This window comes from Urocitellus parryii, chromosome 1 (genome assembly GCF_045843805.1).
Source record: "Urocitellus parryii isolate mUroPar1 chromosome 1, mUroPar1.hap1, whole genome shotgun sequence".
NCBI classification, from domain to species: domain Eukaryota; kingdom Metazoa; phylum Chordata; class Mammalia; order Rodentia; family Sciuridae; genus Urocitellus; species Urocitellus parryii.
The window spans coordinates 75,904,546-75,931,691 of NC_135531.1; the positions used below are offsets into that span (position 1 = coordinate 75,904,546).

Sequence of the window (27,146 nt, forward strand, 5' to 3'; positions counted from 1 at the left end):
GGCAGAGGAGTTTTAAGGCAGCAAAACAATCAGTTAGTGGCAAGGGTATTGCTGGCAATTTCTAGCCAGGTTTACTATATAAAACAGGAGTAGAAAACAGAGCTAAATGGTTTTAAAAACTTGAAGTTTGGCCAGAAAATGCATATAAAGTTGAGGCCAAAGAAGGCATAACTGTAAAAGAGATTATAGTCCCTAAAGAGATGCTGAGTACTTTGTACAGAAGCAATAAAAAAGAGGTCTCACATGCATCTCAAAAATTTGCAAGACCACACCCACCACATTCTCTAGGATATAAAAACATTCCTGTAAAAAGAAATCATGCTAGGTAACCTGTTTCAACAAGGGCGACTAGAAAATTCTTTCACCATGCTGAGCCACACAGGATTCAGATGCTTCAGCAGGCATGATTCCAAAGGGCCCAGGTACTGCATAAGCTGGTGGCAGACCATGGCATAATCAATATAATGCTGGTTCTGCAGAAATACAGAATATTAAGGTTAACACATTAGGGAGGCTTCAACCAAGATTTCAGAAAAAGGCCTGGGGAGCCAAGCAAAGTGTAGCAGGGTCAGAATCCCTGAAGTTTGTCCCAGAGAAAGCAATGCCTAATACTGTAAAGGTGAAGCCAAAGTTGAAAAGGAGACCCCAGGAATTAAGACATGTCAGTGGACATGTGGACTGCTGTGGAGAGAAACAAACTAAACAAGATAGCATGTGCACTGCAACTGGCAAGACCCAAGGGTTCCTAAGCCTTCTGGAGAACATATCTCACCCCCATGTTTCCTTAATGTTGTATAAGCAGTTACAGATTGCATGAAGGGAAAGGACCTGTGTGCCTAGCTGAGTTTTGGTCTTGCTTTAGATCTGTCCCATCTTCTTATGTCCTATTCTTCCCTTTTGGAAAGAAAAGGTTTACTAGATGCCACTATTTCATCTTTATAGGTACTCATAATCAAAAGAGTTTGCTTTGACACAGAGATTTTAAACCAGGGGCCTTTCCTGAGAGGAAGTATCTTCCCTGTTGCCCCTTCCCTCTTTTTCTGTTTCTTGACCCCCACCATGAACTAAGCAGCTTGACAATGCTGAAACTGTTAAGACTATGAGACTCTTAGACATAAACTAAATGAATAAGACTCCTAAAGTGCAAGAAGTAAAATCAAGAATCAATAAATGAGATGGACTCAAACTAAAAAATTTCTCAGCAAAGGAAATTATCAATAATGTGAAGAGAGAGCCTATGGAATGCAATAAAACCTTTACCACATGCACCTCAGATAGAGCATTATCCCCAGGATATATAAAGAACTCAAAAAACTTAACACCAAAACCCCCAAATAACCCAATCAATAAGTGGGCAAAGAAAGTGAACAGACACTTCACAGAAGAAGAAACACAATTGATCAACAAATATATGAAAAAAAAATTCAACATCTGGAGGCCCAGCTCCATAGAAGCTCTGGCTGGGCTGCTTCCCAGCCTTCAATACCCCATGACTCATACCATGAAGGAGAAAGGATCCACTCTATAACCTGAGAATCTCTACTTCTACAGGCCCTGCTGCCTTCTTTCACAGGCCTGAATGCTGGTCGAAAAACCTAGTCTGGTCACACCCAACTCTCTCTCCCAACAGCTTCAGGGACACTGTTTCCTGCCCCTAACCCTGTCACCATAGTGAATACCTCAGTTGGCTTTCCAACTCAATGTCAGTGCCTAGTCAGTCCCTGGGGTTGTGAGGTGGAAAGTGCTGTGTCCTCAGGGTACTCATGAAAATGTCAACTGGAACCTTGTTGGGATGCTGTGGCTTCTGCTTTGAGTGTCTGGGGCTCTCCATCCCAGGCTAATCTAATCTGGCAATTATAGAAATGCAAATCAAAATTACTCTAAGATTTCATCTCATCTCAGTCAGAATGGCAATTATCAAGAATACAAACAATAAACATCAGTGAAGATATGGAGAGAAAGGTACACTCATACATTTGCTCTTGGGAACGCAAATTGGTACAACCATTATGGGAGATTCCTCAGAAAACTTGAAATGGAACCACCATTTGACCCAGATATCCCACTTCTGGGTTTATATCCAAAGGACTTAAAAATCAGCATACTACAATGACTTAGCCACAGCAATGTTTATAGCAGCTCAACTCACAATAGCTAAACTATGGAACCATCCTAGGTACCCTTGAACAAATAAATGGATTGAAAAAAAAAGTGGTGTGTGTGTGTTTATGATGAAATATTAATCAGCCTTAAAGAATGAAAGTGTGGCATTTCCCCATAAATAGATATAACTAGAGAATATCCTGCTAAGCTTAATTACAAAAAAAAAACAAAGGCTGAATATTTTCTCTGATATGCCGATGTTAAATCACAAAAGGGGGTGTTGGGAAGAATAGATTTACTTTAGATTAGGTAGAGAGGAATGACTGGGGTGGGGTATAGGGTAGGTAGTACAATAGAAAGAATCAATAGTACATATATAACTATACAACAGGTAGGATTCTACATCATATATAACAGAAGAATGAGAAATTATACTCCATTTTATACAATGTATCAAAGTACATCCTAGTGTCATGTATAACTAATTAAAACAAATTCAAATTTTTTAAAAAAGAAATAAACTAAAAGCATTTTGCATTATGAGGAAGACATGAGTTTTGGGGGGCCAGAGATAGAATGTTATGATTTGGATATAAGGAGTCCCCCAAGATATCCTGTATTAATGCAGGAATGTTTGGAAGTGAAATGATTGGATTGTGGGAGCTATAACCTAATCAGTCTGTCTTCCTTTAAGTGGAATAACTTGGTGGTAACTACAGGCAGCTGAGTCATGGGTAGAACAGGCAGGTCACAGGGAGTGTTCCTTGGAGGGCTATATCTTCCCTGCTGTGTGTTTGTGTCTGTTTGTCTCTGTTTGTGTGTCTCTGTCTCTCTCTATCCCTCCCTCTCTCTCTCTCTCTCTGTCCTCTCCCTCCCCCCCATCTCTCCCTCTCCCTCTCTGCTTCCTGACCTCTACCATGAAAGGAACAGCTTTTATATTCTGAATCCTTCCCCCATGATGTGCTGCCTCACCTTGTTCCCAGAGCAAAACAGTCAGCTGTCTTGGACTAAGACTGCTGAATTCTTGAGCTGCAAATAAATGTTTCATCCTCTAAATTGTTCTTGTTGCATATTTTGGTCACAGCAATGCAGAAGGTAACTAAAACCACATTTAATGTATATGTGGCAGTATGAGGTTACTGATTATTTTAACATGTGGAGTAAACTATATTTATTTTGAAATGTAAAAGCATGCCTGTAATTCCAATGGCTGGGGAGGCTGAGGCAGGAGAATCACAAGTTCAAAGCCAGCCTCTGCAACTTAGCAAAGCCCTAAACAACTTAGCAAGATTCTATGTCTAAATAAAATATAAAATATAAAAAGGGTGGTGACATGGCTCAATGGTGGAGTGCCTCAGGGTTTAATCCCTAGTACTAAAAAAAAAAGTCCTAGATTCTAACTATGAAAAATATAAGAATATACTCTATCTAATTCCAACAATAAGTTGCTATAAACTTTAAGTAGTGATTTGTTTTCTTTCCAAGAAGGCAAAAGTCTATGTATTATTTCTTATAGTATATTTAGCATTGGTTATTTTTAGTTATATATAAAATTAGGATACATTTTGATATAATCACAAAAGCATGGCATATAATTTGCTCCAGTTCAGTCACCAGCATTTCTCCCTCCCACATCCTTTGTCCCCCATCAACCTTTCTTCTAGTCACACACACACAAAAAGAATTTTAAAAAACTTATATATTCATGATAGAGTTAAAACACCATAATGTTAAAATCCAGAATTACTGCTACAGTCAAAATTTTTAAGGAAGTCACACTGCAAATAAGAACTAAGTAATTAACAGATGTCTTTTTCATATTCAATTTATTAATTATAAATAGGCATTAGTTAGAATTTCTAATATATACTGAAATAGCCCATTAATATTGGAATTAGTATTTTAAAATGCTTTCTGTCATGATAACTGTTGAATAAATCAAGTAATATCAGAATATCAGAAATATAAAATGCTACTGAAAAACTCCCCTGGAAGCTAATAATTATTTGCCCTTAAATTCATATGCTTGGTACATATCAGAAAAATATGAGGTTTCTTTCTCATATTTTATTGATCATGTAAATAATAATACATTTGGCCTAAAATGTTGTTGATTTAAGTAACAAGTGTGAAGCACTCTTTAATAAACAAATTACCTATTTCCATAATATACTGTCTCAGTTATTTCAGGCAAATTTTTTACTATTTCCTACTAATAAAAGTGAACATTCTTTCCACTTAAGTTCTTCTCTTTAAATTAAAGTAGTTCAGAGGAAAAACTGCTAAATATTGGAAGTTTAAAAAATCATCTTTAAGATAAAAGTATAAAGGCTAAAAAAAAATCAAAGAAACCACAATTACCATGAGAAATAGAAACCTGACCTATCTTTAACCTTTTGTTAAACCAACGCACTCAAAAATTGTCCAACTAATCACTGCATTTTATTGATGACATTTTCCTCCAGAAAACTTACATTAAAAGCTTAATCCCAGAGCTAAGGATGTGGCTTAGTGGTAGAGTGCTTGCCTGATATGCACGAGGGTCTGGGTTCAATACCAAGCACCACAAAGAGAAAAAATAAAAATAAAAAACAGGTTAACCCAAGAGCAAGCCCATAATCTTTGAAAGTGTCTAGAGGACTGTTTATAAGAACAGGAGGTATTATCCTCTAACCAGAGAATCTCACCTTCACAATCTTAAATATTCTCCCAAAACTGTCTGACTCAGCAATTCAGACTAGACTACTTCAGCTGATTTAAGAATGGATCACAAAACAGCTATCAGCAGTTAAAACTAAAAAAAAAAAAAAAAAAGAATTCAGATCATGGAGACAGTAGTGTATAAAGCTCAAGAGAAAAGCATATATGAAAAAGACATCACAGTGACTTGAAAAAGAACAACATGACAGAAATTAAAACAAGATTTTTTTTATGTTCACCTTCTATGTATTTAAACTCATCTCAATCTCCATTGAAATTCTGATCATACCCAAACCCCAAGGCTTCTGACATACTTTCAAAAACCTACAGCCTTTCCTTCTCTTTACAAGTCTCCAGAGTCACTTCTTAGCCAAGAAAAAAAACTAAAGAATTTAAAATGTATGTAACTAAGAAATAGGCCAAATTATGACCAAATTATAACCACTATTTTTCATGTAAAAATGTTGCATAATCACTTTAATATCCATTATTTGTCCTCTTGCTTTTAGTGAAAAGGACTATGTCTGCTTTGAAAGAACTACATCTGGTATAGACATAGGTAGAGAAACAGATATTAGGCATAAAAGACCTGGTAATATTTTTCTTAGGATGATGTCAGGATACTGAGGTGCTCCATAAGTTTATAGCTAACTCTTCACTGGAATTATTCCTGCTTAATGAGTTTATTAGTTCAGTACCAGAGACAATCCAGATTTAAAAAAAAAAAAGCTATCACAGAATAACTTATTGTATCTGTCTCAAAAAAAAATGACCAAAATTTCAGAAAGTAATTGGATTTTCAAAATTGAACACAGCTTTTTTCCTCCCAATTCAGTCATGACAGGGGCAGAAGCTAATGATATATCTGCCATGATGCAACAAGCAGACCTGTCTTCTGTCAAGAGTTGAAATCATAAAGGAATAAGCTGTCGTTAACAACCTCTCCCAAACACTACAGCTGTCATCTCATTGCTTTCTTTTGCTGGCATGGGGGCTGGTGTGGTCTCCTATACCCTGTCAGTTAGGTAATGTGCTAAGCTTTTAACCTTTTTGGAATTTTTTGCTTCAACAATCTTTTTTGAAGTCAATAATATAAAAATTTATATTATCTTTAACTAATTTACATTTTCCCTCAAAGTTTACTTTTAAAATATGAAATTAGTGATCTTAGTTTCAACCTGTAGTTTAGTAGTCCCATATTTCAAATGATGGGGGAGTCTTTACTTACAAAAAATTTGGAAGTATAGATTTCAATGGTTTAAGTTCAACTATTGTTTAGGGGAAAAAATACTCATTTAAAGGATATACAGTTCTATATTCAGACATTTACTAAATGTTCAAATTCTTTCGGAAGTGATTAAATCAATTGCTATATTATTATAATAGTATATAGTTCATTAAATTTTTTTTAAAAGTTTTGAATTATAAAAACAATATTATTTAAATATAAAGGAAGTTGTTCAGAGTGAAAATTAAAGTAAGATTGAATGAAAAAAACTTGAAAAATAAAACTAAATAAACTTCCAGGAATGATACTGAATATCCATGTATGTTTGTAAATATATGTGTGAGCATACTTTTTAAAATAAATGATCTTATGTTTCATATGATAATTTTCAAACATCATTCTAAGTGAATGAACACATACACATAAAATTCATTTGTTTAATAACATAGTTTTCCATAATATGAATATACTACAATTTAACTGAAAAGTTCCCTACTGGTAAACATTTAGGTGATTACACAAACTGCCGTTATGAGCCTCTATGTCCATATTTGTGCATTGCTCTAGTATAAATTCCTACAAATGGAAATTAGGATCAAGTTAGTATGCATATTAAATTTTAGGAAACATGCCATACTTTTTCAACAATATGATTCATGTACTTAACTCTCAAAAACATTGAACCACTAATACTGCATGTGCTTTTTCTCCCATATTTTTCTATTGCTTTTCTGGAATGTCTATTAGAAGAATATTACATCTTACTCTATTATCTATGACTTTTTAATCTATCATAGTTTTTACTCATTGTTCCTTGTATATTCTGCATACTATAATCTTTAATTCTACCTTTATTTATTTTATTATTTCACAAGTTTATAACATTTAAGGATACTTAGTTTGGGATTAAATTATAAACTGGAAAAAAGACAACTAGACCCCCCCCCCAGGTACTAAGAAGGTTCTATTTCACAACTTAGATACTGGGAATAATTGTTTATTTTGAAATAATGCATTAAATTATACATTTATTTATGCAAAAAAGAAAGAGTGATTCTATTCAACCTTTTTATAAAAACATATTTTCCTAGCTCTACAAAATATTTAACAAAGAGGACAGTGTGTAATTACTTAATATTTACAATCATGAATATTTAGACTTTTATGTGTGTGTGTGTGTGTGTGTGTATGTATGTGTATGTATATGTGTGTGTGTGTGTGTGTGTGTGTGTATATATATATATATATATATATATATATATTATACATATTAGAGGCAACACTGGGTGCTTTACCAATGAGCTACATCTCCAGCCCTTTTAATTTTTTATTTTGAGACAGTCTCACTAAGTTGCCCAGGCTGGCCTCATACTTGTTATCTTCCATCTCAGCTTCTTGGGTTGGTATTACATGTGAATGCCACAGTACCCAGTGCCCAGTTGATTCTTGAACTTTTTGACATAATAATAACAACACCATTAACTCCAATAATAATTAGAATTAATTAAACTACATAGAATATTATAAAATATAATTATTGGCTTCCTTTTATAATAAATTACCCTAGATGTCATTATTCCAATCAATTGAAGTCCTCTTCTCTACCTGAATTCTGAGCAAATCTGAATAATAAAAGAAAATTATCCTTACTCATGAACAGTCTCTACCTTGATAACTAGTAGAGATCTTCTGGAAAAATAGATTTTTCAGAAGTCAATTCATACTTATATACAGAATATTCAATATATTCAGCAAAAATATTTTATTTGAAAAACACTTAAAGTATTAAATGTACATTCAGATATGAAAACATGTTCTCTTTTTAACTTGTTATTAGTGAATTATTATTATATACTAATGGAATTTGCTGTGACATATTTGTATATGTATATGCACATGCACAATTTGGTGGATTTCATTCTCCAATACTTCCCTTCTCCCTTCCCTCTTCTCTCTCCCTGGACCTGTCCCTCTACACTAATGATTCCTCTTCTCTTTCCAGGTTAACTCTAAATTTCTATTTACTAATTCTCTTTTCAACTATTTCCAATAGTTCTATAACTTGACTTTTCTTTGTGATGTATCATAAAATTTATAGTTTCTGCTTATGAATTATCTCCTGTAGGGATTTATTCTGTTACAAAGTATCACATATGGCAGTATATTTGCTTCTACAAGGTACCCCCAGGAGTTTCATCTGTCCAGAACATTTTTACATTAACTTACACTTTTTGAGATTTTCACACTAAATTCAATATCTAAATTCAAACTACAACTACAAATCTAACTGTGCTTCAGGGTGTGGGGTTACTATTTCCTAAGGAAGCTTGTGTTTCTTCTGACTGGCATCTGTGGAAAGAAACCCTCTTTTCACCAATGAGCTATTTGTTCCCTTTTTATTTAAAAGGATGGCCACTTCCAGGGTCCTAACTATACCCAAGCATCTTAAGTTTCAGCTCCTGTGTCTAAGACCCAAGGCCCAAGACAGAGACAATCTGGGGCTTTGGGTTTATGTCTTTCCTGATATCCCCTGGAGTTGTCACACCCTCCAGAAACTTTACATAGAGGCTTTAAGCTCTCTCTGATGCTCATGCATTTAGTAAGACCTTTTCTATCTTTTGAATATATACATCTAGGCATTTAATGTTTTTGTTGCTATATTTCATCCATTATTTTTATGTGTATTCAGTGCTGAAGATTGGAGGATTCATGTTAATTAGCTCAGTCCACCATGTTACGGAATCCAAAATGTATAAATTACATTGATAAATATAGTATTGATTTTTAAATTTCACACATAACATGAATTTTATACTCAAATAATTATGGAACTAGGTTCTTCTCAGGGATTCTACTATGAGAAATTGGAAAAATATTGTCTTAAGTAATCTGACTTTTTATGAAATTCATAAAATTAATAATTTTAGTCAGGTGCAGTAACTGTAATCCCAGAGAACTGGGAGACTGAAGAAGGAGAATGAAAATTCAAGGACAGCCTGGCCAATATAGTGAGACGCCTCTCAAAATTATTAAAATCATATTTGGTATGAATTTTATAGACTGTATTTTGAAACTATCCTTCACAGTTTAAACTTTTACTTTTTGTTGATTCTGTTAGAAAACTTTTTTTTATTATGTCTCAATTCTTGTTTTAATAAGTAAAACTGCCATCAGGTTCTACTATATCCATTATATGTAGCAACTAAAAAGTATAATTGGCCCTCTGTATTCATGGATTCTTCATCTGTGGAGTAAATTACCATGGGTAAAAAATAATTGAAAAAACTGCACCTGTACAGACCTTTTCCTTGTAGTTGCTTTCTGAACAATATAGTATTATAACTATTTATATCGTATTAAGTACTATAAGGAATTTAGAGATGATTTAAAATATAAGGGAGGATATATGTTGGTTATATACACATACTATGGTATGTTATATAAGGACTTGAGCATGGATGGAGTTTGGTATCCTGAGGGTAAGGGAGGTACTGGAACCAATTCTGAAATGACACCAAGGGACAACTATGTAATTAAGCTCTTAACTAATCCAAAGAGTACGGTCTACACCAGTGATTTTAATGAAGTTTCTGAACTAGTAGAATAAGTACCATTTGCATATTATCAGAAATGTAGATTCAGTCCCAACCAGACCTTTTGATTTAAAAATTAAGAGTTGCAGGCTATTTATGCATAAAAAACAAGCCTGCCACATATTCTGTTAAATTTAACTCTATAGAACACTGGATCTCAAACTGCTTTCCATAACACTTATTGTCAATGCATTTCAATAAGTCAAAGCTCCTAAGATGAAGTCAGTGAGGTGCTTCCTTAAATTCTGTACCCTTGTCCTGGCCCTGCAATTAGTATTTAAATGTCTTCATTTAAGTGTCACCCACTTTCCTTGCCCCTTTAATAAATATAAATGGAAATGCCTTAAAGATGTATTTAAGAAATAATTAAAGAAAAAACAAATATGAGTGATTCTCAAACCACAGAATTGGACACAGGATCATTAGTGCTTTGATAATATGATATATTTTTTCTTATTCCAAGTAATGTATCACACAATGAAAACTGTTATAAAAGTAAAATATTAGTTAGCAACTTCAGAAGCATTTTGGGGAATTTATCTGATATACACCATTCATAAAAAATGAATATCGTGGAGCATAATATTATATGGAATAGTGGGTTTCGTTGTAATATATCTGTACATACACATATTTTGATCAATTTAATTCCCCAGTACCTTCCTTTCTCCCTCACCTTCATCCCCTTCTTACCATACTAGTCTCCCTTCTATTTCCATGATCTCTCTTTTTCCTTTTATTCTCTCTAGCTTCCACATATGGGGAAAAAATGACCCTTAACTTTGTGAATCTGGCATATTTTGCTCAAGCATCTAAAAATGCAAGAATTGGAATATGATTTTTCAACTATGATCTATGGGCTCCTGAATGTTCTCAGGTTCTGATCCTTATCTCTACTTCAACTACAATGGTTCCACAGACTTTTATTTAACCATAATATTTTTCATAAAACAGTCCACTTACTCTATGACTAGTGTGATTCTGCAATCTGTAAAATTAGAAAAATGAGAAATTATACCCCAATGATTCAAATGTATGAATTGCCAAGATAATTGTAATGGCATGTGTAGCTAATAAAAAAAAAACAGTCCACTTAAAGACATAGTTGGAACACTGTTGGAACAAAGATTTAACCTTACAAAGACAAAGAAGCTATTTTTAAAAATTTCAATCTTATATCAAAAATCTGCAGAGAATTTATATAAATATATATTAACAGCACTGAATAAAAATGACATTGGCCTGAAAATATCAGAATAATGAGCCAGGTGCAGTGGTACACACCTTTAATCCCAGCAGCTTGGGAGGCTGAGGCAGGAAGATTTTGGGTTCAAAGCCAGCCTCAGCAATAGCAAGGCACTAAGGAACTCAGTGAGACCCTGCCTCTAAATAAAATACAAAATAGGGTTGGGGTTGTGGCTCAGTGGTTCAGTGTCCCTGAATTCAATCCCCAGTAACCCCCCTCCAAAAAAATAATAAAGATCACTTTATAAGGATTTAAGAGAGTACCTGTTTTTACATATTTACCACAAAGGAAGTTATCACAATCAAATTCATATTTATTTTTCAAATAAAGTAAAATTTAAAAGCATATAATATTTACAAACTAGCTGCTTTTTTTTAACAAGAAATCATGAGTTGCCATAATTGAGAAAAGCAGAAAATATTTTTATCCTAAAAACTCCATTCCTACTTTTAAGTACAAAATGACTTAGTATTCTAATGTTACTGACAAACTTCCACTGTCCTGTAGGGGATATCAATAAGTTTGCAAAGAAAGATAACTGACATGGCTAACCATATATTTGTTTACTTCAAAAACCTACAAAAACAATAAGATATTCTAGAATGGGCAAAACTTAGGTGATCTATATCAGAGATAACATAATTACATAAACTATTTTCCCAAGAACTCACTAGTTACAGGCATATGATTTTCTTCATTGTGTTTTATTTTTAAATAGTTACTTGTGCACACATTTTTGAGTTTAATATTCTTCCTAAAATACATAAGCAAGATCTGTTCAAACCACAAATTAACATGTCAGAGAAAAGGTTCATTTCATTATTCATAACCTAAAGTATGAAACAGCTTAAAATATAACATTTTATGTGAGTTACTTCAATCTAAATTTCAATTTATTAATTGAATATAGTTACTTCAATTCTATACTACTGAAATTAGCAACCAAACCAAAAGTAACATCTTTGTTTTCTTCATATATTCAAGAAAACCAGGAAAAAAAATACAATTAATCTAAGAAATTCAACTTCCAGCATTTTAAGGGTTCCAACAATTTTATTAGGAAAAATATTCTTTAGGAGTTGGACTGAGACTTGATAGTATCATTTGAAAGTCAGCAGAATACAGAACATTTAATTTTTGTAATTGTTCGTGTATCCAAGGGGCCTTTTTGATTTTAATTATAAAGCAAATAAAGCATATATAAACACATACACTATCCCATTTAGTTTTGCCATTTTATATTAAAATTTGTATACGAGATGTCACTTTACTTCTTTTTTCTAAGGAAGATTCTCATTCACACTGTGAAAGAAACCCATACTTGGCCGTTCACTGCAGAACTTAATGAAAAAGTAAAACAAGAGTAGCTGAATAATGCTGGGTCAAAAAGAAATTTCACTATATCACAGGAAAGAAAATCTTGAACACAATTTTAATATGCCAAATTTTAAGAGTTTGAATTTGAGTAAGAATAAAATATTCAATAAACCTAAAAGTTTACCATTTTATACATTCATTTTATGCTTAAAGCATTTTATTTATGGTCTCCAAAGACTTATGTTAAATAAAGGACAAAAATTCCTAAGTTATTTCAACTTTTCATTTAAAGAACAAGAAGTTTTTCACTTCACTAAATTAGGTACACAAAAATTTACAAAAGCAATTTTGACATTTTTTTGCATAAGTATTTTCAATAAAGATGAATATTTGATAGTTTAACTAATAGCCCATATAATTTTAAAATTTAGAATAAGAAAATATTTGTTCCCAAGACACTTAAATCTATGTGTGTCCAACATACTGTTTTTCTTCTAACTGCAAAATAACACAGAATAATCATCATACAAGAAAAAAAACAACAATTTGAAGATAATATTACACTTAGTATATACTTTTTGAAGTTACATGACACAATAGTTTCAAACACACAACAAAAAAGAACTGTAAAATGCCAAAAATAAAAGGAAATTGCACTTACATCCACAGCTCTCTTAATAAAAGGTATCTGTGTGCCACTGTCCAGATCTTCATTTATAATAAGCCTTCTAGCCCACTGACCTGCCCTGACAACACCACTACCATGAATTAAAACCATCAGTTTCTGTGGATTTGTCAAAGCATCATCACTCATAAAGATAAAACTCTTTGGTTCACTTTCAGTGGCATCTACCTGTAATTAAAAAAAAATTAAATAATAAATTTAAATGCTTTCTGATCAGGCATACAAACAGATGAGAAAACAACTAATGATTTTTATAAATTACTAAATGATTATTATAGAATTCTAGTAACAAAAAACCATTAAAATATTCATTAGAAAGTAGCAATTACATATTAGATGGATCAGCAAAATGTGATAATAATTTAAACATAAAAAAGAGCAGAGAAAAATATGCCTCCCTAGAATCATAAATAAGAAAAAAGTATTTGAGTGCTTCCTATGGCCCAAATACAATGCAACTTAAAAAAAATTCTCAATCATAATCCTATTAAGATGGTACTAATATTCATTAATAGACGAGTATTGTAACCTAATTTAAGTAAGTTGCCTAAGGTCAATAAATATAATTTAAATATACTACACCTGTAAAAGAAAACAAAAAACAGAAAACCTATAATTGCAGTATACTGCACTTTTATAACAGAAAAATGAAAACCCTAATCAGAAGATAATACCAACTGAAAAACTACATACCAGCCAGGAATACTACAAACTTTTAAACAGGAAGCTATTTGAAAATTCAAACACATACTACTATATATAAATGTATTTTAAAGTTTCATGCAGACTGTAAACACAGCACTGTATATACTTTACAAAGCAACATTCTTTGTGTATTCTAATAATCTTTCTGTACTAATTACATATGGGATGAAGAGTGAGCATTTTTATCCATATTGATTATGCTTAACATCTAGGTCTTTAGATAATGTATGATTTAAATTTGAAAGTCTTAAAAAGACTTTAAGGAAGGGATACCTTTCTGACCTTTCATTCCAAATGCCATAGGACACACTGAGTGGTACTCCATACCAGCAGTGGCCAGTAATTGGGAATGGAAGCCTTTGTGCAGCCAGGTGAGAGCCAGAAGCTGAAGAGTTCCAATAGCTAGGAACATACAGAACCCCACGTAGAGAAGATCAATCCACACAGAGAGTAATGCTCTTCACTTTGTCAACAGTATATGTTCACACCATTATGAAAATAAGAAATATGCAAAAATGACATATGGAAAAGTGTTCCTAATCACTATGCATGGAGGTAGAACAATCAGTTTTCTCTACTTCTAAAATAAGATTGATCTCAGTATAAGATGACCAACTTTTTATGTAAAAAGAGCACAATGGCAATGAGTTCAGGAAGAATAGAATAGCCACAGGGCTTAAGAAAAACCACCATCATCTCAGTTAAACCTTCCCTGTCTACTCATTTAAAATTTCAAACACTTCCCTAATAATTCCCTAGTCCCTATATCTGTTTTATTTTCCTCTACAGCACATGCCACAATCTAACCTACTATATACTTTCTACAGCTGTTTGTATATTTACACCATCTGCTCTCTCCAGTAGAATGGAAATTCAATAAAGCACAAAGTTCCCTACTTTGTATTCAGCTACATGCTTGTGTCCAGAACAGAGCCTGACATGCTATAAGTACTTATAAAATCAATAAATGAACAAAGTTTTGAAATAAGGAATCTTATCAAGCATCATCAGTAACTTCCTTTCAATAACAGACACTTAACTAATGCAGCCTCTTTAAATCATTGCTTGGTTCAGAGAGCAAATATTGAAGATTAATAATGTACTATTAAGACATTTAAAAGAGCTATACAATATCAAGAATTAAATTACATATGGAACTATAAATTTGTTATTAGTAAATAAGATAGAGATAGCGAAGTATGAAGTGAAATAATCACATTAACTTTGCCTATATGTTGTGGCCAAAGTAAATAAATTAGGATGATGACAAAAAATATGACTGGAACCACACAGGAAGAGAAGTGGATGAGAAACAGGAAAAAAAAAAAAAGAAAAAAAATTCCCTTTAATCTGGGATTTTTATAAGAAAACAGAAGAATCACTCAGTTAAAATTAGGAAACAAAAAGAATAAGGTGATAACAGAAAAAAAAACTAAAAGACAAAGCTAACACTGTACAATAACACATAGGTCAAAGTATTTCCAAAACAATATGGATTCTGGAATGCACATGGAAATGGCCATCTATCTTAACAAGAAAATCCACAGCTACAGAATTTCTAGTAGATGCTGATAACTATCTCTATTTCTATTCAACTTAACTCCCCTGTTCACAAGGGAAACAATTTTTTAAGCAGTGGAATGTTGCTACTTTGAAATCTGAACAATGACTTTAAAACTGTAAGAGGACTTATCTCAAAAGATAAATATGTTTATTATAATGCTACTCAAGAATTAAGGGACTGCAAATTAAGGTAAGCCATGAATAAATGAATAAAGTATTTTGTCAGCTTTTTATATTTAAAAAATTTATCTCTGGCTCAGGAGGCTGAGGCAGGAGGATCTTGAGTTCAAAGTGCGCCTTAGCAAATATGAGGCGCTAAGAAACTCAGTGAGATCCTGTCTCTAAATAAAATACAAAACAGGGCTGAGGATATGGCTCAGTGATCAAATGCACCTGAGTTCAATCTCTAGTATCCCCTTCCCCCAAAAAAATCTCATCATCTCATCTGAAATGTGTGAAATTTATTTTCTACAGAATATCCTCCCACTTTCCTAACATGTATTAAGTTATAGTTATTCTTCCATTTTATTTTTTATCACATTTGTATTTACTTCTTATGTGTGATTGTTTACTTCTGGTAAAAAAGAGAGAGAGAAAGAGAAAGTTTTACTTGAACATCTCAGAAAAGCTGACTTTGAAAATATGAGAATATTAGAATAGGAGAAAAGACAACAATGAAGATTAAGAATGTAATGATGATTAAGTGGTAAGAGAAATATAGTCATCTTGAGTTAACAGAAACTCAGACTCTGCAGATAGTATATATAAACTTATTCTGTATAAAATAATGCTAAGTTTACACAGTGAATTATCCAAATAAATGAAATAAATTTTCTCCATTAACCTTGGAAATAGCTATTCCAGGGGCATTTATCTTCAAATATCGGTGATAAATTAAGCTAAGTTTTCATTAAGTAATAGACACAAAGTGTACCACTTCATTTTATTGACAAACCAACTTCAAATAGGTTTGTCTGTCAAGCATTGGGTCCACGAAACTGCCCTACACAATTTTTAAAAATTAATTAATTGATTTATTCTAATTTGTTACACATGACAGCAGAATGCATTTCAGTTCATAGTACACATATAAAGCACATTTTTTCATGTCTGTGGTACACAAAGTAGAGTCACATCATTTGTTTCTTCATACATCTACTTAGGGTAATGATGTCCGCCTCATTCCACTGTCTTTCTTATCCCTGCGCTACACAATTTTAAAAAATATTTATTTATTTTTTTAGTTGTAGTTGGACACAATACCTCTATTTTGTTCATTTATTTTTATGTGGTGCTGAACCCAGGGCCTTGCACGTGCAAGGCGAGCATTTTACCGCTGAGCCATAACCCCAATCCCTACACTACACAATTTTTTTTTTTTTGAGAGAGAGAGAGAGAGAGAGAGAGAGAGAGAGAATGAATTTTAATATTTACTTTTTTTAGTTTTCGGCGGACACAACATCTTTATTTGTATGTGGTGCTGAGGTTCAAACCCGGGCCGCACGCATGCCAGGTGAGCGCACTACCACTTGAGCCACATCCCCAGCCCCAACACTACACAATTTTTAGCAGTTAACAATTGATTTGGGGATAATCATGAACACTACAAATTGTGAAGTTTCACTTAGATATGATGTGTGCAGTAAACTGAACAAAAATATGTAGTGAAGTTATTAAGATAATTATCCACATTCTACACAGTATGGGATATTGTAAATGACAATATTTTGTGTCCATTTATGTTATGTGTGGAGCAAGCATAAAATATAATCATAATCTTTACTGTCAAATCATAGGTTTATGCAAAGTACTTTCATTTTATTTTTCCTTTTTTTTTTTTATGGAACCAGGAATTGAACTCAGGGGCACTCTACCACTGAGCCACATCTCCAGCCCTATTTTATTTAGAGATAGGATTTCACTGAGTTGCTTAGTACACCGCCATTCCTGAAGCTGGCTGAAAATCGAAATCCTCCTGTCTTAGCCTCCCAAGCCCCTGGGATTACAGGCATGCATACCACCGCTCAATATACAGTTTTTATAGAGTAAGACAGTAGATCTTAAAGTCAAAAATAAAGAAATTTGAATCCAAAAAACATGGCTTTCTCATTCCCATAAAGGTACTAAAACCTTAGTTTTTATGTACTTCTGGAGGAAGGAAAGTTTCCAAATCAACCAAGGGTTGGCACAGTTATTATTACAAAGGAAGCATCAGGGATGAATTTGGGAACATATAAAAGAAACAACATACTATATTTTTTAAATCAATAAATATTTAAAGAGTTGATGAATGTCTAATGCAACAAAAAGTGTACAGGTGTATTTCAAACAAACAATTATTCCAGTGAAACAGAACAGGTTAAAAGAAAGGATGATTCTTTTAATTGTGTCACTATTTCCCCAAAACAAGTAAATCAGTATTTTTTTCCTTTACATTGAAGAGTTTGACTTTCAAAGAATTACTGCACATAATAAGATGAAAAATACTGACAGGAATTTAAAATTATTAGTATCAATGCAATAGAAGCTTTACATTTAAACACAATTAACATAAAACATTTCCAAACTGAAAACAAGTTTATTTAGAAGCAAACATGTTATTAGATATTAATACTTTTTAAAAATTGAACTTACTGGAATAGAGATTTTTTTCAAATTACAGTCCTTCTCCAGGAGTTCATATACATACTTCGTGATAATCTATGTAGGAAAGAAATAACATATTAAGATGCAATGTCATCCATTATCAAAATTGGTGTATATTCTGGTAAATATTTGAAAGTTATTGCTCTAAATGAATATCTCTTCATTTCAGAATGTTTTGCTACCATATTAAGAGACTGGTTGCATATAATGGTTTATTTCCTATGATTTTATTAATAACAATGAAACAGTACTAAGGATTAGGATCAGTTATTATAAAATTACAAAAGCATACAATACTATCTCTTTTTGTAAAGGAATACTCTAAAAGCATATTCTATCAATGTTTCTAGAATCTGTTTCCCTTATACAGTCTACATAGGAATTATACTAATATAATTTCTTAGGAAGTCTGAAACTTAACATCTCTTTTGTATTTACTACATAAAGAGGAAAATATCAGAGGTATTATAAATGGAAAAGAAAACTGATCCAGCAAAGTCAGATACCAGTTAATATTACATTTAAAGGAGAAAGAAACATGAACTCCTCAAAGCTATCCATGTACCAGTTCCTGGAATTTGTGAATATGTTACATGGTAAATGGGCCTGCACATACAATAAAGTTTAAACACCCTAAAATAGAGAGGTTATTCTTTATTATATGAGAACCCAACATAATAAGGCTGGCTCTGAACTTGCAATCCTCCTGCCTCAGTTTTCCAAGTCACTGGGATTATAGGCATAGACTATATGCATGGCTTAAAAACCTTTTCTAACTGCTGAATCATGGCTTAGAAAGAAAGCATAAAGGATTCTTTCAATGCCTTCCAGATAGCATAAGACTACAGTATGCTTTTAGAAAAATAAAAATAAATAAATGAGTGAAAAGATAATTTCAAAAAGAGATGAAAATACATTTATCAGAATGCCATCTGTGTTCAAATAGCCACCAAAACTGTTCAAAGATGAAAAATAAAAGGCTAAAGAGATTAATCACCCTCTATAATTAAGAAACAGAGCAACTTCTAATTTCCATTCCAGTGTATAAAGAGATTGAACATAGTTACTTCTGACTTAACAAAAAGAAAAAAGCTTAGCAAACTCACAATCAACAAAATATCATGCTAAGTGAAATAAGCCTGATATGTGGATGCTGATCCATAATGGGTGGGGGAGAAGGGAATAATGGAGAAACTTTGGATTGGGCAGAGAGGAGTCTTAGATCCATGACTTTGAGTGTTAAGAGTAGATGAACTAAGCTAAAAGAAATACTCTAACATGCTGAAATATACCTATGAAATTCTATACCTCTTGCAAGCAAAGAAAATCACAGAAATGATAATCAACACACTCCCAGAATTAGTAAAACATAAAATATAACATTGAAAAGAACAAACTTTAAAACTTCTATTTTTTTTTAAAAAAGTTAAACATTTTAAAAGTAACAATATCTAAAGAACCTTAGATTAATTGTTTGTTACCTAATAGAAATCTAGTTCTAATTGATGGAATGAAATTAAATGACTGGTAATTAGTATAATGTACTCTGGGTTCTCTGCTTAAAATAATATGTATATGATGTTTACATTAGATTTTCAAAAACAGTTGAAAAGTTTTGTTTTGCATAAGCATCTTCTTTATATATCACTCATTTATTTGCTTAGAAAGCCCAGATTTCACAAGCCAAAGAGTCAATATAGGCAATCTCATTTAATCACAAATGTATCAGAAAAATAAAACTTGATACAATGAGGTCCTATTATTTTGAAACTTTAATAATATTTTGGAGGAAGACTTTTGTTTTTAACAAAATGTGTAGTAATATTTAATATATTCTGTGTTATTCATTTTTTACTTTGCTTGTAGTATTTAAAATCCTACAGCTTTCAGGGAATCAGTATTATTTATTTCATTTCTAAAAGACAAAATGTAATTGGTAAGAGATTCTAGATTTGGCCAATGCCTGTGTTTAGAACAAGTCTATCCTTAAAGCAGGGTGTTAGTAACATTCACATTTGTACCTTCAGGACCAAGCAGTTTATGGCTCAATAATATCAGATTCAGTATTATATCAGAAGGATAGTGTAGTATTTCTACAAATATTACACATTAAGTGGATGTAATCTACACACTGTTTTTAAATTTTCATTCATTCTAATTAGTTATACATGAAAGCAGAGTGCATTTCAATACAATGTACACAAATGGAACACAACTCGTCATTTCTCCGGTTGTATATGATATAGTCACATAGTACATGCAATCATACATGTACCTAGGATAATGATGTCCATCTCATTCCAACATCTTTCGCACCTCCATGCTCTTTCCCTCCCCTCACTCCTCTCTGCCCAATCCAAAGTTCCTCCATTATTCCCTTCTCCCCACCCATTATGGATCAGCATCCACATATCAGAGAAAACATTTGGCCTTTGGTTATTGGGCATTGGCTTATTTCACTTAGCATGATATTTTCCAACTTCATCCATTTACCAGCAAATATCATAATTTTATTCTCTTTTAAGGCTGAGTAATATTCCATTTTATAATACTCCATTTTTTTATCCATTCATCTGTTGAAGGGTATCTAGGTTGGTTCCATAGTTTAGCTATTGTGAATTGACCTGCTATAAACACTGATGTGGCTGCATCACTGTAGTATGTTGATTTTAGGTCCTTTGGATTTAGACTGAAGAATGGGATAGCTGGATCAAATGGTGGTTCCATTCCCAGTTTTCTAAGGAATCTCCATATTGCTTTCCACAGTGGTTGCACCAATTCACAGTCCCACCAGAATATGTGAGTGTACCTTTTCCCCCACATCTTCACCAACACTTATTGTTGCTTACATAATGAATTTAATAATACATGTTATTTTTCATTTTTAAACACAATAGAAAAATTTATAACTACTATAGCTTAACAAAAACAGCAATTACAGATGACCGAATATTAAATAATCACTGTCAGAAAACAACAATGAATGCATAATCAGTTTTACTTTCTACTTTACCCTGCTCTTATGTTTTAGATAATTATTTTATAAATTACATACAAGAATCTCTTTGTTTTGCTGATTTAATACATGCTGGCAAGCACCCCTAATTTATTGTAATTATTGAATTCAGACTTTATTTTTCATTTTATTTTGTACCTTCTATTTACCTTGCTTTTTTATGCTTTGTTCTTTTCCTCTTTTCTTTTTCTTCTATGCTTTTTCTATGCTTTGTTCTTTTCCTATCTTTTCTTTTTCTTCTATGGCCTTTCTAGAATGAATTATATATTCTAGTTCTATTTCCCAGGTGACAGCGTTACAGTTTTACTATGACCATCTTGCACACAAATGCCTAACATTAATGTCTCTCTTCTCCTCTTGAATAAAGACTTTATCATTACTCCATCTTTTAAACTCATCTTACCTCTTCCATGGTATTTATTTATAGTGTATTTGTTTCATCTTATTTCTGTACATCTATTGGGTGATAAATACTGTGGATGTTTTATATAGGTCAGTCTATTAAGATTGTTTCAATGCTTATCAATTACTTTGCTCAGCATTCCTTCTTCATTGCATCTCATTTTCTCCCAATAAATCAGGTTTCTTCCCCATCAGTTCTTTAAGAAAAGGCAAATTGTCAGCCTTTTTCTAAAAATACATCTAACTGGACCAAATTTTGAATGATAATTTTGTTTGGGCATAAAATTGTAGATCCAGTTATTTTCTCTGGTATCTTCCGTTTACCATGGTTATTAATACTTCTGCTATCAAGGTTGTTGAGATTATAGGTATTCAGGCTTCACTGTCTGGTTTCTTTCATTATCTTCCCTATAAACCCGAGGTGCTGCAGTCTCACAATGATTGGTTAGGTATACTTTGCATCTTCTGAGGACTCAATGTACTTCCTAAATCTTGGATCAATGCAAAACAATTCAAGAGAGTAATTCACTGCTTAAAAATCCCTTACTTACATTCTATTCTTCCAGGATTCCTATTATCGTTCTTATTCTGCTATCCATGTTATAAGCTCTTATTCATATTTTCCATCCCTTTTTGTTTCTTAGGGCTACATACTGGGTAATTTTCTTAGGTCTATGCTCTAGTAGTCTAATACTCCCTTCAGTGGGTCTAATCATCTATTCAGATACCCTATTGCAGTTTTAACTTTATTGACAATACTTTGACTTCTACACATTTGGTATTACTTAAAATCACTACTTTCTTTTTAAAATTGTTTTAACCTTTTTAAATATACTACTGTTATAGCTTGGATCCTGAATATCTCCCTAAGGCCCATGTGTTAAAGGCTTGGTCCCTAGCCTGTGGTGGTTGATCCTTAAGGAGGTGGGGCCTAGTTGAAGGAAGTTAGGTCCTTAAAGTCATGACCTAGAAGGAGATACTAAAATCTGATCATTTTCTATCACTCTCCTTACTTCTTGGCTGCCATGAGGAACACAGACCTATTCTGACCCATATTCCCACCATGATGTACTGCACTGCCACAGATGCAAAAAACAGGGCCCAGTAACCATGAACAGATATCTCTGAAACTGTGAGCCCTAAATAAACTTTTCTCCTCTAAATTGCTCTTTTATTTTTTCTAATTTGTTATATATGTCTAAATTGTTCTTGTCAGATGTTTTCATCACAGTGACAAAAGCTAACATAGAAACAAACCCAAATCACATACACTTGATATCATGCTTAGAGGATAGAGGATCACAGCTAAAGTACATCTGTCAACAATGATAATGTGAATATAACCATGAGAAAACAACAGACAACTTCAAGTTGAAGGTCATCTACAAATGTTCTATACTCCTCAACAAAAGGTTAAGACCAAGAAAGATAAAGAGAGGATAAAGAATAGTTTCAGAAAAAAACATACAAGACAACTAAATGAAATGTGTGAATGTGGAATTGATCATGGACTTAATGAGAAACTAGTTTTTAAGTGTTATTATATAATTATCAACATTTAAAAATGAAAATTTCCTGGTTCTGATAATTATACCACAGTCATGAAGAGAATGTTCTTGTTCTTAAGAAATACACAACAATGCATTTCTGTTGAAGAAGCACAATGCTTCCAACTTCTACTCAAATGATTAAAGAAAGGATTAAGTAAGTAATATATAAGTAATCATGCAACTTTTTTATAACTGTGAAAATATAGCAAAATAAAAAGCCATCTTAAATTTTCACAAAATGTTCTTATTCCTAGTTTAGATGCTATTGACATTGTATATTTTTCCACAGGTTAATTCAAAGGAAATGTGATAGATGACAAATACGGTAGTAAAAATTTGCTTGCATTAAAACATTTCCATTTCTTGAAACATTACAAGACTCCAACTATATTTGGGGATAATTTCAAGCATTATTGCTTGTCAAAGTCAAGACTACTTTGTTGTTTGTGCCTATGTTAATACTTACATAAAATTCTCTTAACTTCCCCCCTTTTCATTAATTCCCCAAAATTCAATTCAAATGCTATCACCTACCTGATATTTTCACTGAATTTGCCAATGAACTTTGTGCCTTTCCAAGAACATTTAGTATTTCATCATGATTACCTCATATTCTCATTTGCCTACTAAATGTAAGTACCTGAAGAACAAAAATTAGATCCCACTTTATCTCAGTATCCTTCACACCGCTGATGCTTAATACATAAATGATGAGTAAGTATAAAAATGTAATTGGTAGTGGTTTCAGACATGATACTCCATATTTATGAAAAACTATAAGAAGAACAAAGTTTCAAACATTAATCATTGCATTTCAAAATAAATTCCTATTATTTAAAAATGAAAATACAAGAAGATGTATGAGAAGTCTCACTCCAATCCCTGTTTTCCTCCATTGATTTCCCCTTTACTCGGCCCCCCCTGCCAAATTAGCAATCTGAGTCATGTGTTCTGTGTTCATTTGTGCCAATGTAATAGAAATAATAGTATTTTCTTACTGAAAAGACAGACAATATACTACATATGCATACTTATGCAGGTGAGATTTCCTGGGCAAAAGGGGATAGTGAATAAAACAATGTGTATTAGATATTATAGTCTATAAGAAAAAACTCTGCACCCGCCCCCCCCAACCCCTGGACAAGCCCAGGGAATGGGAGTCATGAGGGAACTACCTCCCTCCACAAAAAAGACAGTATACTAAACATATTATGCTGCATAATCTATTCTTATAACCCTCCCCACCATCTCTGACATCATACTAAATACATTCTATTACTTTATCACCTAAAAATTTATCCTGGTGAGATCCAAGATGGTAAAATAGAGGAGGTCATGTTCTTGGCTGCTCCATGGCATGAAATCAGCAAAGCAGAAAGGCAGTTTCTCCACAAAGTGGGTGAACAAAAGGGAATAGGTGTTACTTGAACCTAAAACTGGACATTCAAAGCAGACCCAGGACACAGGAGGCTGGATATACTAAGGAAAAAATCTCCCACAGCAGAGCCACTTCTACAGCTCAGCCTGAAGTTCTAGCCAGGAACATCCCTCCATGAGTATAGCAGAGGGATAAGTGAATTAAAGAAATCTACATTTGGGGGAGGCCCAAAGTTTTTCCGGGAACTGAGCATTTAGAGACCAAGGACTTTGCCCAATAAACCTGAATGATGCACTACATGGTATCTGTGTCTGGGGAAAGAAGCTGCCATCTCTCTGGGTGGCATGAGGAGGATAAAGAAAGGAATAATTTTGCAGCTGTGATATGGGGGCTGGCAACCGAGAAAGCTGATTCCTGGCAAACTTCAGTTTGGCCCAAAATTACAGGACCAGTAAACACAGGTTGCACAACATAGAGTGCGCTTAAGTGACCAGAAGAAAATCAAACCTGGAGAGGTTTACAAAGGGGACACAACTGGTTGCTGAAACCCAGCCTGGCTCTATGCCTCCCCCTCTAATCCAAATGCTTGCAGATCCCGGGGGTGGGAGGGAGGAAATACTTGGCCAGGAACTTGGAAGGGCCAGAGTGGGAGAAATTGTTTGGAGACTGAACCAGAGACCAGGAAATGTGGGATCTGCAGGTGATGTAGGAGACTAAGAATTGGCTCCACCAATACATAAGTAGAATAGAACCCAGGGGACATCCCTAGAGTAAAATCTTCCAGTATGCACTAACAACTACTGGTCAGTGGAGTTACACTGACTTAAAATTTCCAGATCAATTAGCATTCAGTGAAAAGCCTGGAGCTCACCTAAACCCAAACCTCTGCTGCCAGGAACTCTGCTTAAGGAGTTCACTCCAGCAATCCAGAGGGTAGAGCATCACACTCCAGAAGATCCCCACCTAAAACTGTTGAGAATGTGAGAATATTTTGAACTCCAACAGAAAAAATTCTTTAACTGTTCATCAAGATTATTTTTTTCTTTTCCCACTTTTTAAAAAATTCTTATTCACTCTTTCATGAAGACTTCCATGGTACATGAATACTTATACAGTTTCCTATTTTATTTATTTGCATCTCTAGCATTTTTGAAGCAAGGTGGTTTACATGGATTAGTTTTTTGTGAAGAAAGATGTTTAATTAGTATATTTTAATTTTGTATTTTTTTAAAATTTTTGCTTTATATATATTTTCTCCTATTTCCCTTTATTCTTTTTTCTTCTACTAACAGCCAATCTCTATTGTTCTCTCTTTCAATCTTCCTTTCATCTTTAACTGCTGTCTTCTCTCCTCCTCTCTCATAATCACACATCCTATATCATTTCTGTCCTCTCCCTGTCCACCATTTGAAAATGTAAATCCTTTTCCAAACTTGCTGTTTTTATTACAGGAAATAACTAATCATATAATTTTTGTTTATTGTTATAATTAACATTGTAGACATAATAGTGGAACTATTTGGTTTAATGATATAAATTGTTTGCATTGGTTGTTGTTATTATTTGTCTCCCCTAAACAGTGATGTTTCTAGAAACATTCAGGGACAATATAGGTCCACAAGATAGAAACTCTGTTGCCTCAGATCCATATTGTTAGATGGGTATACACACAAACAACATGAAAAAACAAGGAAATAAATAACCTCAAGCAAACACAAAGAAAGATACTCCAATAACAAAATCCATTAACCACAGTAGAAGAAATAGAGATTCTGAAAAAAAAAAGGAAAATCCTTGAAATGAAGGAAACAATAAACCAAATTAAAAATTTAATAGAAAGTATCACCAAGAAACTAGACTACTTGGTTATAAGTTCTCTGTCGAAGGAACGGCTGAGCTAGAGCCAGTCCTAAACTAGACTACCTGGAAGACAGAACTTCAGGCTATGAAGACAAAATATATAATATTTTTTATAGTTTTTTTTTAATTTGTTCTACTTAGTTGTACATGACAATAGAATGCATTTCAATTCATGGTACACAAATAGAGTGCAACATTTCAATTCTCTGGTTGGTACACAGTATAGAGACACATCATTCCAGCAATCATACATGTACCTAGAGTAATGATGTACGTCTCATTCCACCATCTTTCCTATCCTCATAATGTCTCCCAACCCTCCCCTTTACCCAATCCAAAGATCTATAATCTTAAAAATAGAGTTGATTATGCAGAGAGGATGTTAAGAAACCATGGAAAGAATTTCAAGCTGGGCATGGTGGCACATGCCTCCAGCAGGTCAGGAGGCTGAGGCAGGAGGATTGTAAGTTCAAAACCAGCCTCAGCAACTTAATAAGGCCCTGTGCAATTGACAGAGAACCTGCCTCTAAATAAAATACAAAATAGGGCTGGGGATGTGGCTCACTGGTCAAGTGCCTCTGAGTTCCAAGAATTATAGGATAACATGAAAAGACCAAATTTGAGATTAACAGGACAGCTGAAGGTGTAGAGATACAATCAAAGGAATTCACAATCCTTTCAATAAAATAATAACAGAAAATTTCCCAAATCCTAAGAATGAAATGGAAAATGAAATACAAGAGGATCCCAAATGTGCAAAATGACAACAGACCCACATCAAGCTACGTTGTAATGAAAACGCTTAGCATTTAGAATAAGGAGAGAATTTTAAAGGGTGTGAGTGAAAAATATCAGATTATGTAAGAGAGCAAACCAATTAAGATCTCAGCTGATTTCTCAGCCCAGACCACCAAAGCTAGGAAGTCTTAGAAGAAGATATACCAAGCTCTGAAAGAAAATGAATGCCAACCAAGAATCCTATATCTGGCAAAATAAAGCTTCAGATTTAAAGATGAAATAAAAAGCTTCTGTGGTAAACAAAAATTAAAAGAATTCACAATGAAAAAGCCTACACTTCAGAATATTCTCAACAATATATTCCATTATGATGAAATAGAATAAACAAGTGAAAACCAGCAAAAGTAATAGTCAAT

General features: G+C 33.2%; 1 protein-coding gene across 1 annotated transcript in view; it reads right to left on the reverse strand.

Annotated features, from left to right (window-relative positions):
• The window catches only part of Arb2a (ARB2 cotranscriptional regulator A), a 308,340-nt gene that overhangs the window by 130,101 nt on the left and 151,093 nt on the right, over positions 1 to 27,146 (reverse strand). The window contains exons 5-6 of the mRNA XM_077795123.1: positions 17,775 to 17,840; positions 12,849 to 13,040 (exon numbers count right to left, since the gene is read on the reverse strand). Coding sequence (XP_077651249.1) covers positions 12,849 to 13,040; positions 17,775 to 17,840 — 258 coding nt within the window. The remainder of the gene's footprint in view (positions 1 to 12,848; positions 13,041 to 17,774; positions 17,841 to 27,146) is intronic.